Genomic DNA, 15,174 nt, shown 5'->3' with positions numbered 1-15,174 from the left:
TTTGCTCTCGGAATACATTCCTGTTGTCTTTTTTTCCCCTCCCCCTGTTCTTGTGTTTTTCCAGCCCGTCAAATCAAAGACGTGGCATGATGTGGCTTTTCTGAATTATTAATATTATTAAAAAGGTGCAAGAAGCGTATCTTCAGATTTGAAGGCACCACATTTTCCAACTTAATCAAATAAAATATCCAACTGTAGTTTCATTTTAGAAAAACAAAAGTCAAATCTTTGGATTCTTGCCCTAAAATCTGTTACATTTTGGTTGTCCTGTGTATTCTTTTAAAAATATATATTTAATCATATGATGAGTTTTAGTAAAAAATTGCTGATTTGATGCAGAGTTTATTTGCCAGCGCTCTTAATCCACATTTACATATGAAATGACAACAGAGGGATTGGTAATATTATTCTTAAAATCGAAAAAAAAAATTGTCCTAATTTCGCTCGTGTTCTTTTGAGCTCGTCCATTGTGTAATTTATGAGTCAGATGAGGTATGGCCAAACCCTTGTGGACACAAGGAGTGAGATAGTGGGAAAAGGCCACTCTCCATCTGAGCAAACACTCAAACACACATTTCCGCCATCTCTGATCAACAGTGTGCGATTTTTTAGGTTTTTTTCTTTTTTAGGTGCGAAAATGTGGCGTCCCAGAAGGTCTGCAACTCACGGGGAAAAAAATAATTCATTTTATTTTCGCATTTCTAACCATCAAAATCGCAAAGAAAAAAAAAAAGCACATTGCGAGTCAAAAATACAATGAATTTTTTGGAGGAGGGTTGTGCAAAAGGAAAAACTTTGGCAGACGCGCAAATGAGTTTTTGTCCGTTGACTGAACGTCATTCCCGCAATGAGTGTGCAAGCGGCGCCCCCGCGTGGCCGTCTTGAGAGGTGCGCCTCGTCCTGGCGCCAGGTGAGCCTGGTCAAAGTTTCACCTGGCGACGATGACGTCACGACGCCTTCAGGGGAGGCAACGCGGTGGAACACACGAGCGGTTTTGATGAATTGCTTCGATGTGGACGTTTTTACAGGTTTAAAACAGGTTAAATAAGCGATTCGAAAGGCTCGACGACTGCTTTTGGTCCTGTGCTCGTCCACAATGTCTCTCTCGGCCGTGTTTGTGTTGGACCTGAAGGGGAAGGTGAGATGAACTCATTGATATCGCTCTTGTTGTTGTGACTCAACAGCGACAAACGACCGCTTTTTGGCCAGCCTGACCAAACAGATCTCGGTTGTCATGTCAAGTTTCAGGCTGAAAATGTCGCTTGAAGCGTTAAACATTAATGACGCTGTTAAAAATTAATAAAGAGCTCGCAGGTTCTCATTTAGCACTATTTCAATACTTCCTGGTTGGGAAATGGGTGTCTGTAGAGAATGCCTGCAGGAAATACTGAAAATCTGTTGTCAAATGTTAATCACACTCGCTCTTAAATCTGATTAAATATAACTTGGCAGGCCTTGTACCCCCAGCCTTTTTTAAAGGGCCCTTGCTCAATTTTATTTACAGTACTTGTATATTGCAGTGGTATTCAAATACAAATCTTCAAGGCCACTAAGATTATTTTTAACGAGTCAAAGGCCCATTTATGGAGGTTGGTCAATCCAGTAATATTTACAACAAAATGCCACTTTCATTTAAAAAATATTCAAAACATGATGTCATATCAAATGTAATTTCGGTTTTGACTTGAATTGTAATACAGTGGTGCCTCGGTTCTCGACCACAATCCGTTCCGGAAGGTCGGTTGAAAACCGAAACGTTCGAAAACCGAAGCGCGTTTTCACATTACAATGAATGGAAAAATGAAATAATGCGTTCTAAGCCTAAAAATATATTTTTTAAAGGTTTTCCTGATAAAAAAAACTGCATAGTATAGTTGCATGTATAGTTTAAATACTTTATATAATTAAGAAATATATTCATTTTTTTTTTGTTTAAAATGTATGCTTTAGTAGTAGAGTACGCTAGGCTGGGAGCGCATTGCTGTATCTGTAGTAACTCGACCCCCAGCCTTGCAAACTTTTTTTTTTTTTTTATTAACAAAAGTGCAGAATAACTTTAAACAAGCAATGATGAGGAGGAAAAAAAACAAAATGTTTTTTATTTGCACAGAAAGTACGTAACCTAAAGCCTAAATAAAGCATTTTTTTTTTTAGCTTTTCCTGATAATAAACTGCATAATAGAAATAGTGTAGTTTAAATACTTTTATATAATCAAATCCTTTGAGAAATATATTTATTTTTTGCTTTAGTAGTAGAGTATGCTAGGCTGGGAGCGCATTGCCGTATCTGTAGCGACTCGTCCCCCACCCAGCCTTGTAAACCTTTTTTTATTTTAATTGACAAAAGTACAGAATAACTTTAAACAAGCAATAATGAGGGTGAATAAAAAGACGTTTTTTATTTGCACAGAAAGTATGTAACGCGCACAAAAAAAATTTTAACTTGCAACTAGAGGTTGGGTTCATGGAACAAAAGAAAAAAGCAATGCAAAACAACTGTTTGAAATGTCTTCGGTGGGGGTGACTCGCCCCTTTTGAACAAAGAAAGAATCTAAGAATCTGTAGACTGTGGCTCATGACAACTTCATTGAAATTTTGCAACATTCTGCTTTGTTAGGGCACAAAATTATGGATGTGGTTCCATTTAGCGCAGAGAGCTTTTATATCGGCACTTGAGACATCCTTCCTGCCTTCAGCCTCGTCAGCTAACTGCTGCTCGTTGACGAAAATAAGAAGCAACTTTCGGACTTCCTCCAAGATCTGTGGCCCCTTTAGCGACATGACTCGCTTTGAGGGCATCCCCGTGTTTCGGAATGGCGCCGATCGGCGATTTCGCCACGCCGTCCTCCTCGGAAAGCTCGGAAACACGCACGCCAGATTCGTATTCGGCTCTCAAATCCTAAAGTGTCCAATCCGCTCATGGTGCATTTTGTTCCGCGTCCACGCTCAGGTGTTGATATGTCGCAACTACAAGGGCGACGTCGACATGGCGGAAATTGAGCGTTTCATGCCTCTGCTCATGCAACACGACGACGAGGGCCTGACGTGTCCCGTGATGGCGCACGGCAACGTTCACTTCATGTGGATCAAACACAGCAACCTCTACTGTATCCTTCACGTTTGCTCTCGAGAGGGATGCGTCAAATCCACAATTCACGATGATACGAAGTCACAAAAGGTACGGAGAAAAAATTCATTTCAAAGGCTACATTTGACCTCATTTCTACAGTACAAATCATGTTGCTTCTGTAATTTAATATCCTGAGATGGTCATTTTTTTTTTTAGTTATTTGTAGGATAGCAACATACAAAAATGATTATATATATATATATAAAAAAAAGTTAATTCTGTATTGTCAATCTTTTTAATATTTCACATTTTGACTTCAACCACTGGAAAACAGTGAATTCACATTTCAGTAATATTCTTTTTTTAGATCTGCTCCTGTACATATTAATAAGAAATATGCTTAAAATATGCATTTTTTCCCTATTTTGGAAAAAAATAATAAAACATAAATAAATAATAATAAAGAAAATAATAAATAATAATAACTGGTGGGTCCAGTAAGAGACTGCAAAAACATTTTACTATGACTGATACTTCTGTGTATTGCAGTCTTAATACACAACCTTACACTGCCCATGTGACATCTGTAAAGATGAAGTTTTTGGTCGAATTTTAATATTTCAACATAGACACAAAAAGTTTTTTGTGATGTAAAACAAACAAAACAAAAACATCGGACGCACCAACAAAGAAATTGTACGTATTACGCAATTAAGATGTAGTCTTTAGTGCTTGATGGCTGAAATTATTTTTTTGAAAAAAAGAACACGTTATTAATTCTATAATTTGCGTTAAATGTATTTATTGATGAGGAAAATGCTGTAAAGGATTATGCATTATTATAAAATGTACTGTTATTCCCGGCCTACAGAGCGCACCTGGCGATAAGCCTCGGTACACAGAAAGAGTTTAAGACTAGCGCGGGCGCGCTAACGCTTACGCGGCAATGCTAATGCTAATGTGGAGGCGCTAATGCTAACACGGCTCTGTTAACGCTAACGCGGTGGTGCTAATGCGAACACGGCGGCGCTAACGCAGCGGTGCAAACGCCAGCGCGGTGGTGCTAACACTAACGCAGCGGCTGTGAAAAAGTCGCGGCTTGTAGGGTGTCCTTTCTCCTGGATCTTCCGCTCTCTGTGTCGTAGAGGAATTCAACTCCTCGACTTCGTGAGAAGATGCGGTACTTTTTACAATGCTGAATTTTATTGTATTCTGTATTCTGAAGCCTGCACTACGTATTTGTGTACTTGCTCGGTAGCTAGTACTGTGTCAAAGCTCCTTAACACGACGTTCCCGCAGTGGTGGCCACGACCAACAAGAACTCGAACGCCTCCCTCGTGTACTCCTTCCTCTACAAACTCGTCGAGGTGAGCGCGCCACCTCGTTATTTTCTGCGTCCGTCCGTGACGTACCTCCCGGCTTAGTTAGTTTGCGCTTACTGCAGGTGTTTACGGAGTATTTTAAGGAGCTGGAGGAGGAGAGCATTCAGGACAACTTCGTGGTCGTCTACGAACTCCTGGACGAGCTGATGGACTTTGGATTCCCTCAGACCACCGACAGCAAGATCCTTCAGGAGTGAGGCTCGGCCTTACGAGGCGCCTTGGGATACAACTTTCATTCGTTTCGGGTTTCCGCTTGTCGGCGTCTCCCGGTGAAACTCATGGAAATACTGTTAATCTGTTCCAGCCCCCAAAATTTTTGTAATGTGCTTCATCATCAGGGAAAAACATCACTCCATAATATTGTACTTCATAAAAACATACATGATGGTGGGAGTAAATATCATTGAAAAGTACCGTAATTTCCGGCCTACGAGCCGCGACTTTTTTTTTTTACACGCTTTCAACCCTGCGGTTTATGCGGTGATGCGGCTAATTTGTGCATTTTTTTTGTAACGGCTGCAAGGGGGCACTCAAGACCGAGACAGTGGAATATATGTGCCGAGGAAGTGACTTTGACCAGTCCGACCCTGTTAGCGCTGCGCTAGCGTGTTACTGCCGTGTCTCAGGGATTTTTACCAGTATTTTTTTTAAAACCGGCCTTGTTAGTGCGTCGCTAGTGTTAGTGCGGCACCAGCGTTAGCATTAGCTCTGCGTTAGCGTTAACGCGACGGCTCCAAAACGGCCAGTAGTGGGTATGTGCATGCATAGATGACGTGTCACTGAAAATAAATACTTTTTCGGACATTTGCCAGATGCGGCGGCGCTAGTGTTAAACTCTCTGTGTACCGTCTTTCCTTGTGGGCACTTGCGATTTTACACAGCTGTGGCCTATGTATGTACCAAATGGTATTTCCTTTACAAATGTACTGGGTGAAGCTTATAATCAGGTGCGCTCTGGAAGGCCGGGAATTACGGTAAAATAATTTCAATTTTTTTGTCACACTGCGTCAATCCCGTCTATGTGCAACCTCCTTCTGCATTCCACAATAGTCCGTCTTTAAGCTTCATCCAAGATGTACAACGTTTTATATATCATTTGTGTCAATAAGTCATCCAGTCAGCTGTCTCGTTTTCCGCGAATTCTCCATGAAGCCAAGTGGATGAATGGCCGTTGTGCCGCCACTTCCCTCGCGCTTGTCTCGGCCACCTGGGGCAGACGGGAAACCTGTTCAATTAGACTGCTGTCAGCTCATCGGTACAGCGCTAATATTAGTTGTTCTTCATAGCGCGTGAAGAATATATGGCTGGGTACTCTTATATACGGTCTGTCTTTGAGTTCTGTTTATTGCTTAAAGGCTTATCCACCGCAACATGGATGCTATTTAGTGTTAGCATAAAGCTACCAGGATGATAGGCAAATCTATGTTTGAAAAAAAAAAAAAAAAAAAAAACACGATCTTATACGCTTTGTTTTATGTTGGCTTAGCGTTGGACAGCTTGAATCCTCTTTTTGTGCAGGTACATCACGCAGGAGGGAGCCAAACTGGAGGTGGCAAAGTCCAAGGTGCCGACCACGGTCACCAACGCCGTTTCCTGGCGGTCCGAGGGCATCAAATACAAGAAGAATGAAGTCTTCATCGACGTCATCGAGTCCGTCAATGTGTTGGTGAGTTTCTGCTTCTCGGAGCAGAATTTTTACAAATCTGGCATCTGAAGTCAAGGTTGAGGAACTCATTCACAGTTTTCCTTACCTTGAATTTAGCAAGGAAAATCTTTTTTCCGAGGGTGTCCTGGTCCTGTTTTTCTTGGGGCAGCAGCGGTTGCCTCACATTTCTAAGCTTCGGTGTTCTGGATTTCACAATAAATCGGCGGTAGACATTCAAACGCGGATGAAACTCTCCATAATGACAAATATCAACCCAGGCTAAACTCAGCACCTCCTCCAGCATATGAAGATCATGTATCACTTCAACAATATTTCTTTCACAATTACTGCCTTCCTGTTGGCCGTCAACTTTGGGGATTGCCGTAAGAGCACAAAAATGCAAATCGGTGAATTTTTTTTTCAGATGAAATGTTTCACAGGGAGGCGGCACAGTGGTAGAGCGTTGGCCTTACAGTTCTTAGGACCTCAGTTCAATCCCGGCCCCGCCTGTGTGGGTTTTCTCCGGGCACTCCAGTTTCCTCCCCCATTCCCCAAAAAACATGCAACATTAATTGGACACTCTAAATTGCCCCTAGGTGTGATTGTGAGTGTGATGCAATTGGCTGGCAACCAGTTCAGGGTGTGCCCCGTTTCCTGCCCGGTTGACAGCTGGGATAGGCTCCAGCACTCCCTGCGACCCTTGTGAGGACAAGCGGCAAAGATGGACGGATGGAGTAATGACAAATTTAAATAAGAAACAATCGGATTGATTTTACGTGTAGCAATCCGTTCAGAATTGGCATTCTGAAAAATTAATTTGCCCATACGTTGAACCAGTTTAATGAGTTTCAATTTTTGAATAGAACTACTGAAATGATCTTTCCCCTTTATTCTAATTTAACGATTTCCACCTGGCGGCGCGACTGGTTCGAGCGTCCGCCTCACAGTCGTGAGGACCCGGGGTTCGAATCCCGGCCCCGCCTGTTTGGAGTTCGCATGTCCGTGTCAGATAACGGATGGATGGATGATTTGGGCCTGTATTTGTGTCAATACGTTATGATTGAAAATAATGCTTGACAAAGGTGAGGATAAGCGGCTTGGAAAACGGGATGGGATGGGAAAGGCTCGAATCTATACCACTGAAACGTTTCGACGGGTAGATTTGAAAGAGTCTTGTTTTAACTAGTAGGCGAACATTTCGTGGGATTCTTGCACATTTTTTTCCACCCAAACGTCTTTTTTTGTTGTTGTTGTTGTTGTTGTCTTTTTTCAGGTGAATGCGAACGGCAGCGTGATGAGCAGCGACATCGTGGGCAGCATCAAACTGAAGACCATGCTGTCGGGGATGCCGGAACTGCGTCTCGGCCTCAACGACCGAGTGCTCTTCTCTCTTACCGGACGTGCGTGGAACTTTGTTGGTCAATCCGTTCTGCTGCCTTTTTTTTTTTTTTTTTTTTTTCGACACTTTTGCGCTGCGTTCAGGCGACAAGGGCAAGACGGTGGTGATGGAAGACGTCAAGTTCCACCAGTGCGTACGTCTGTCCCGCTTCGAGAACAACCGCACCATCTCCTTCATTCCTCCGGACGGGGAATCGGAGCTTATGTCCTACCGCATCAATACTCATGTTAGTCCACTTTTGTGAGCTCACACATGCACAGTATGGTCTATTCTCCATTCTCTATTGGGTCAGATTTAGATAAAATGGCAGCAGGAGATCGAGATAGTCTAGAAATAGAATATATTTCATTTTTATTTATGCGATATTTAAATGTGCAACGCTTTACCAGCTGCTCGTAAAGCGTTGGCCTCACAGTTCTGAGGTCCCGGGTTCGATCCCGGACCCACCAGTGTGTAGTTTGCGTGTTCTCCCCGTGCCTGTGTGGGTTTTCTCCGGGTGGGCACTCCGCTTTCCTCCCACATCCCAAAAACATGCAACATTAATTGGACACTCTAAATTGACCCGAGGTGTGATCGTGAGTGCGGCTGTTTGTCTCTATGTGCCCTGCGATTGGCTGGCGACCAGTTGAGGGTGTAGCCCGCCTCCTGCCCGGTGACAGCTGGGATGGGGTCCAGCACTCCCCACGACCCTCGTGAGGATAAGCGGCAAAGGAAAATGGATGGATGGATTGATATTTGAATGGGAAAGTGAATAATTATGAGTGTGCAAAACCTTTCCGTAAATATGTCCAATTAAGCACGATGCTAATTTCCATTCAGGAAACGGGAAGTCAAAATAAAAATAGTTTAAAAAGCAACGCTTTTGTGATTTGATTCATCGTAAAGACATTTTAAAGAAACATATTAACATTTTAACGAGCATACAAAGTCAATTAAATCGTCAAAAGTGTAGAGCGCCTCAGGGAAATATGCCTTATCTCCATTTATGAAGATAACACACGTTAGTAGCTGCAGAGGTAAAACTATTTTCATATATGACCGTTGGTACGATATCATCTCGCTATTTATGTTGCTTTTATGTTCAAACACTCGTTATTCCGAAGTCACATCGACACTATTCGGTAGCCCGTCTGTGGCGTTTCCCTTTTGTGTTAGCATAAAGCTAGCGAACATTCGTAAGATGTTGTGTATTTTGCTTCAATAAAGAACAAACAATTATCTCGTTTTAGTTTTAGTGTGAGCGTCAAACAGTTTAAAGCAAGTCAACGTTGGTTATTTTTGACGAGGTTTTTTTGAAGCTCGACATGTAAACTTGTCATCTGTCCAAGGTGAAACCGCTGATCTGGATTGAATCGATCATCGAGAAGTTCTCTCACAGCAGAGTGGAAATCATGGTGAAGGTACAGAGGCCGGAACACCTTCGATGGCAAACGTGAAATGAAATTTTCAATTGCAATGAAATGTTTTAATTTTTTTTTGCTGTCCTACGTTATTATTTTGTCCTACTTTAGGCAAAGGGCCAGTTTAAAAAACAATCTGTGGCAAACAACGTGGAGGTGAGGGTTCCCGTCCCCAGTGACGCCGACTCGCCAAAGTTCAAAACCAGCACGGGCCACGCTAAATATGTGCCGGAGAAGAACCTGGTGGTGTGGACCATCAAATCTTTCCCGGTAAGGAAAGCGCTTTGACTTGGCTTTGTGGTGCGTCCTTGTGTTTTTTCGGCATGATTCGGAATCTCCGTGTGCGCCAAATCACCACTTTTGAGGAAAAAGTTGTCGTCATTAACGTAGCAACATCAAAGGCAATAAACCATTTTCAACACATTGTGCAATCATTTGTATAAAAAAAAAAAAAAGAACCGTGAGGGGACGGCCGAATAGTATCCATCTGGAACAAAAAATATGAAATCGACTAAATTTTGATATGCGATTCCTCCTGACAGTGACGCTATATTTTTGATTCTTCAACAAAATGAAGTCACTGTGATTTGACAGGCGCGTACGCACCCGTGCGCCATCGCACTCTCAAATCTGCATAGTCGAGCACAAAAAAAAAAAAATCACACGTGTAAAATTTGTTACGATTAGAAATACATAGTTATTGAAAGATGTTGCTTATTTTGTGTACTCTTGCGCCACTGGGCACTTTTCGCACATGAAAAACGATCCAGTGGAGTGAATCACAGCCTGACGCCTTTTTTTTCCCTACTTCCTAGTTTACCTGACACCGCCCCCCCCCTCCGCTCTTAAAGGGGTACACTCATAATTATAAACAGAGTAAACACCCGCAACTTTATATCTGAGGTCATGACTGACCACACCCGTACATTTTTCAAATGTGAGTGACTTGAACATGTGTGTTCATCCGTGTAGGGGGGCAAAGAGTTTCTAATGAGGGCTCACTTCGGGCTGCCCAGTGTGGAGAATGACGAGCTCGAGGGCAAACCCCCCATCACGGTCAAATTTGAAATCCCGTACTTCACCGTGTCGGGAATACAGGTATGCACGTGCGCGGATGTGCTGTGCTTACTGATATGGTTGAAATCCTACAAACTGCCTTGGGTGTGAAGTAGTGCATCTCCTGGGGAACCATTTTGACCTCCAAACATCTTTTTTTAACAGGTGCGATACATGAAGATCATAGAAAAAAGCGGTTATCAAGCGCTGCCGTGGGTCCGCTACATTACGCAAAGTGGAGGTAATCGACTTGGATTGATTATTGCCACAGTTAATCTTTCAACGTGTGCAGTGTGCTATGTTTTAGTTCTCACTGGCCTTTGTATTAGATTCACATGCACAATAAAATGTTACATATTATTTTTAAGCATGATACGAGGTCAGAGCGTCGAACAAAAACGTTGGCTCTCTGTATGTCTTATATGTAATCATAGTCTACATTTGCAGTATTTGAAAATCACATCATTTTTGGATACCTTTAAATTCAGAATAATGATCTTTTTTTTTTCTCTCTCTTTTTAGATTACCAGCTACGGACCAATATGTAAGCCCTGACGAAGAAGATCGCAATTAATCCAGCGAAGTCATCAAGTGAGAGAGTGCCTTTTCAATTTCACACGAACCATTTTAATTGTTGAAATATTTTTTTGGAAAGTGGCTTTTTATTATTGTGAATGTTCAGAGTTTGTAAAAACTAATAAAGCACATTTATTCGAATGATAGCAGTTTCCCTTGAATCGTGTGACTGATCACGTGAGCTATTCGATGCCTCTTATCGTGATTGTTGAACTTTTTAATTGCATTTTTATTCTGAACGCTGAAGCACAAAAGTTTGAAATTATTTCAGCGTTAGTCATTTTTTCTTTGCGCGTAAAATGAAAATGGCATAGAAATGACTGACGTCCCCTCCGCAAACATTAACGTATGCGAATCGCCCGCTTTCTCCGCCACGTGTTCTGATTGGCCGGCTCCTGCTGTTGCCACGGTGATAGTGTAGCGCCGGCGCCCCGGCCCCGCCCCTTCGCCATATATGTCAAGACCCCGCCCTCTCGGCTCGCCGTGATTGGTCGCGGCGTGGCCCTCTCTGAGGTTTGTAAATTGCCCCAGTCGCGACGGATCCGTGTGCCGCATTTCCCAAGCGATTTCCGACGTTTTCCCTTTCGAATTTCGTCCAAACTTTCACCTCGCTTGAGGCCAATAGCCGCAGAGAGCTCGGGGGACGTCGCCGACCTTAGAAGCAACCACCGAGGTAGGATTTTCAAATCGCCCTGTCGGCGGTGCCTTTCATGTTAGCCCTTAGCCTCTGCGTGCTAACGGACGCTCGGGCCGCGTCGCCGCAAATGAAGTTCGCCGAGTTCCTCGTCGTCCTCCTCGGTCGTGAGCACTTCTCTCCTTCCCCCTGGCGGCGGACAGACGCGAGCTATCGGAGCGGAGGAGGGCCGACATGGTTCAGATGCACGACGCCGGAGGCTTGGCGACAGCGGCGGGCAGGGGCAAGAGCGACGAGGTGCGGAGGATCCTGGACGGCGGCGGCGTGCACCCGGACGCCGTCAACGAGTTTGGCAGGACGCCGCTGCAGGTGAGCCGGAGAGCGCGAGCGCGGATGAACGATCTCGTTTCGAGCCCGCAAATCACTTTTTCCACATCCATTTTGCTCCTTTTACGCATTCCATTAATGCCATCCGCCAACAATGTACTTAGTGTACTTTCCTTCTCGTAGTTTTCATCCTAACTTGCATAAACTCGGTCAGTCCGTCCTATCTGACTCGTTGAGGTTTAATTACAAGGGACTGATGTCCTTGAATGTGTAAAAAATGAGGCAGTTTCTGGAAAATGTCGATGTGTTCAGCAGGGGTACACACTCACACAAGCATGAAAGTTGGAGCTCGGGTTCGAACTCTGAACCGTCGAGCAGACTGCTCCGCTTTGCTGCAGTCATCATCCATCCATCCATCCTTTTCCTGAATCGCTTATCCTGGCAAAAGAGCTGTCTTCGTGCATGAGGCCTAACGCTGAAGTAATCATCTCAAAATAACCAGATTTTACCCATGGAAAATAATACTAGGAATGAAACCATACAGGCAATGTTTTAATTCGACTTTTTAGTCTTTGTCATACAGGTAAAACGATACAATCCAGTGTCAAAATTAACATTTCGGTTCTAACTTCAGTGGCAAAGGAATTTTTTTTTTTTGTTTTTTTAACCAAAATCTTTTGACTGTTAAGCAAGTGTGAAATTAAGGTCAAATGTTAACACTAGCATGTGCAAAAACAAACGAAAAATGGATGGATGTATTTTTTTTTTTTTGGTGGTTCCTCAAAGGTATTATCAAATGGCCTCGAGCCGACCGCTTTCAAATAAGTTTTCGGGTCCAGGGGTCCCTTTACAGGGGAGACATTTTTCCTTAATCCTAAAGCCAATTAAACATAACCAGCATACGTGCGTACCCCTAACATGCTGGTTTTCAAACTGGGGGGGAGGGGTCTGGGGAGCACAGATTGTTTAAGCCCCCGCCCCCTGACAATTTTTAGTAGTATCACTTGAGGGATCGAAGATTTACGGACGCGCTGTTGATTTTTGGCCTTTTCATGCAAAGATTTCTAATTACCGTATTTCCCGGCCTACAGAGCGCACCTGGTTATGAGCCTCAACCAGTACATTTGTAAAGGAAATATCATTTGGTACGTACATAAGCCGCAGCCGTGTAAACCCGTAAGTGCCCACTTTGAAACACGAGATATTTACAAACACAGACAGTACACAGTTTAATGCTAGCGCCGCAGCATTAGCGCTAACTCCGCCACGCTAAAAACAAAAACATACTGGTAAAAATGACTGAGACACGGCAGTAACACGCTAGCGCAGCGCTAACAGGGCCGAGCCGGTAAAAGTCACTCCCTCGGCACATGTATTCCACCAGTCTCACACTTACCTTTTTCGCTCGAGTGCCACCTTGTGGCCGTTATAAGAAAAAAAAGCACAAATTAGCTGCATCACCGCATAAACCGCAGAGTTGAAAGCGTGTGGAAAAAAGTTGCGGCTTGTAGGCCGGAAATTACAGTGTCAGAATCTTTTAATGATATTATGAACTCCATGTGACGAAATTGTTTGCGGTTGAGCATTGAGAGACGGCCAACGCTTTGCTTTTGGACAGCTAAGCTTACTTTTTTTTTTTTAAATGCTCAATCCTGACACATATTTTTAAACCGGTGTCATTTGCGCATTTCTCATTTTTTTTGCCGGGAACTTGCTGCAGGTGGTGCCCGATTTCAAAATGTGAGAATATTTGCAAAAAAAAAACCACGAGCAGGTTGAGAAGCTCCACTTTGCGGGCTGGACTGTGTAGCGACGCCATCCTCCGAGCGCGTAAACGTCCCGAAGAAAAACTCCTCAGCCCGTTTCGTTGCGCAGGTGATGATGATGGGCAACGCCGAGGTCGCCCGCCTGCTCCTGGAAAGCGGCGCCAACCCCAACGTGCAGGACTCGTCCGGGATCGCGCCAATCCACGACGCGGCCCGCTCGGGCTTCGTGGCCACGCTGCAGGTCCTGGTGGAGCACGGCGCCTCGGTGAACGCGGCGGACCACTCCGGCGCCCTGCCCATCCACATCGCCATCCGGGAGGGCCACCGCGACGCCGTGGAGTTCCTGGCGCCGCTCTCTGACCTGTGGCACGCCAACGCCCGCGGCCAGACTCCCATCGACGTGGCCCGGGCGTCCCCCCGGGCCGACATGATCCACCTGCTGTTGGCTCACGTGTAGTCGTCGTCTCCGTTTCTGTTCAAACCTGGTGACTTGAATTCGTACGTAAAAGTTGTTGTTTTTCTTAGCTGGACGTTCGGACATGACGCACGTGTTCTGTGGTCATGGCAGCTACTTTTCAATGGGTTGTTTTGCACAGTGCAATGTAGGCACCTTATTTACTAATATGTATTTATCTATGAATTGGGAGTGCACATTAGTCAGATTTTTTTTTTTGTTTGTTTTTTTTTTCCCCATCCCGTTGTTTTGTGTTTATATGTAACCGTTGACTTGATTGTCGTGTTTGTTTTTGTTATGAAACTTGAACCGGTGCAAAAAAGAACGTTACCTTGCATTCTTCATGGCATGAAATTAGATTAATTTAGATTGAATTATTTATTGCTGGAATAGCAGTGGCTATTATTTTTATTTATACTAAGAATACTTTAATACAGAAGTGAGTTTGGTTTGCTGTTTGAATATGAAAGCACAAAATAAACTTTGGAAATCAAAACCGCTTGTGTATTGTTTGACTGTTTCACTTCAATTTCACTTGCCCCCAATCACGTAGAATGGACCGTTCCGACCTTACTCAGACGATAATAGCCAATCAGATAGCCGCGTTGCTTGACACGCCCCTCTCGCCATATTGTCCCTCAAGCAATGCTGGTTGTCAGTAGCGGGCGCTTGGAAAAGTTAACGTTGCGAAGAAAATGGCCATCAGATGCGCTTGTGGGAACGTGCAATTCTGATGAAAGATATCCCGCCAGGTTGATTCATTTTGCAAAGCCTAAAACACAGTTGAGGAAGTGTGTACGATGGATTAAGGCCTGCGGAAGAGCGCACGTACAACTCAATGTGGACAATATTAACAAACACAAGGCTGTAAGTTGGAAGCTAAGTGAGTTTGATTTCATTATTATCAGTGCTTTATGCATTGCAGGAGAACAACTTTCACTTTGCTAGCGTATCACTGACCTGCTGAACGAAGTGTGTCATGTTTAATGCCGAAGAGTCGGGTTAGCAATACGTAAAAATGCGCCATGTCATGCAAGAGAAATTGGACTTTTAACACAGAGCACTGGTTTCCATTACGAGCCAAGTCAAAAGAATACACCCAGTTATTTGCTTCTATGTACACGAGACTACAGTGATATTACTCATGTTCTTTCCAAGTAAAAAAATACTCACCCTGCTTTACATGCGCAATATGATTCCACTATTTTATCTTGTTGGATTTCAATATGAAGTTCGTGAGCTCTGGAACGCATTATTTCTTTTTCCATTCATTGTAATGGGAAACGTCGATTCGGTTTTTGAACAAATCACTTCTCGAACTGTTTTCTGTAACGGCTCGAGGTCGAGAACCGAGGCATCACCGTATCGCGTTTGAATTGTAAAGGTTAATTTTTATTTTTTTATATGGCGGATTTGTTAACATTGAAAAGTTAAATTTTCCAACATAAAATTTTCAGTGGTATTT

General features: G+C 43.6%; 2 protein-coding genes across 2 annotated transcripts; both read left to right on the top strand.

Annotated features, from left to right (window-relative positions):
- The first annotated feature begins 924 nt into the window (after positions 1–924).
- On the top strand, positions 925–10,672 carry ap1m2 (adaptor related protein complex 1 subunit mu 2). Its single transcript, XM_061829786.1, has 12 exons — positions 925–1,138; positions 2,951–3,107; positions 4,370–4,437; positions 4,515–4,645; positions 5,971–6,118; positions 7,371–7,497; positions 7,580–7,722; positions 8,825–8,896; positions 9,008–9,166; positions 9,869–9,994; positions 10,118–10,193; positions 10,475–10,672. Exons 1-12 carry the CDS (start codon positions 1,097–1,099, stop codon positions 10,498–10,500), a joined length of 1,275 nt encoding a protein of 424 aa, XP_061685770.1. The 5' UTR covers positions 925–1,096; the 3' UTR covers positions 10,501–10,672.
- A 348-nt stretch (positions 10,673–11,020) lies between these two features.
- cdkn2d (cyclin-dependent kinase inhibitor 2D (p19, inhibits CDK4)) lies at positions 11,021–14,175 on the top strand. Its single transcript, XM_061829787.1, has 3 exons — positions 11,021–11,201; positions 11,366–11,531; positions 13,365–14,175. Exons 2-3 carry the CDS (start codon positions 11,397–11,399, stop codon positions 13,710–13,712), a joined length of 483 nt encoding a protein of 160 aa, XP_061685771.1. The 5' UTR covers positions 11,021–11,201; positions 11,366–11,396; the 3' UTR covers positions 13,713–14,175.
- Positions 14,176–15,174: the final 999 nt, after the last annotated feature.

Source organism: Syngnathoides biaculeatus, chromosome 9, assembly GCF_019802595.1.
Source record: "Syngnathoides biaculeatus isolate LvHL_M chromosome 9, ASM1980259v1, whole genome shotgun sequence".
Classification (NCBI taxonomy): domain Eukaryota; kingdom Metazoa; phylum Chordata; class Actinopteri; order Syngnathiformes; family Syngnathidae; genus Syngnathoides; species Syngnathoides biaculeatus.
This window is presented reverse-complemented; position numbering and strand designations above follow the sequence as displayed.

Bases quoted from the DNA above. Each gene is read 5' to 3' on its own strand.
- ap1m2 (XM_061829786.1), top strand. From the start codon at position 1,097: ATGTCTCTCTCGGCCGTGTTTGTGTTGGACCTGAAGGGGAAG. The intron at 4,438-4,514 runs GTGAGCGCGCCA...CGCTTACTGCAG, and splicing joins TCCTCTACAAACTCGTCGAG to GTGTTTACGGAGTATTTTAA. The intron at 8,897-9,007 runs GTACAGAGGCCG...GTCCTACTTTAG, and splicing joins GAGTGGAAATCATGGTGAAG to GCAAAGGGCCAGTTTAAAAA.
- cdkn2d (XM_061829787.1), top strand. From the start codon at position 11,397: ATGGTTCAGATGCACGACGCCGGAGGCTTGGCGACAGCGGCGGGCAGG. The intron at 11,532-13,364 runs GTGAGCCGGAGA...TTCGTTGCGCAG, and splicing joins TTGGCAGGACGCCGCTGCAG to GTGATGATGATGGGCAACGC.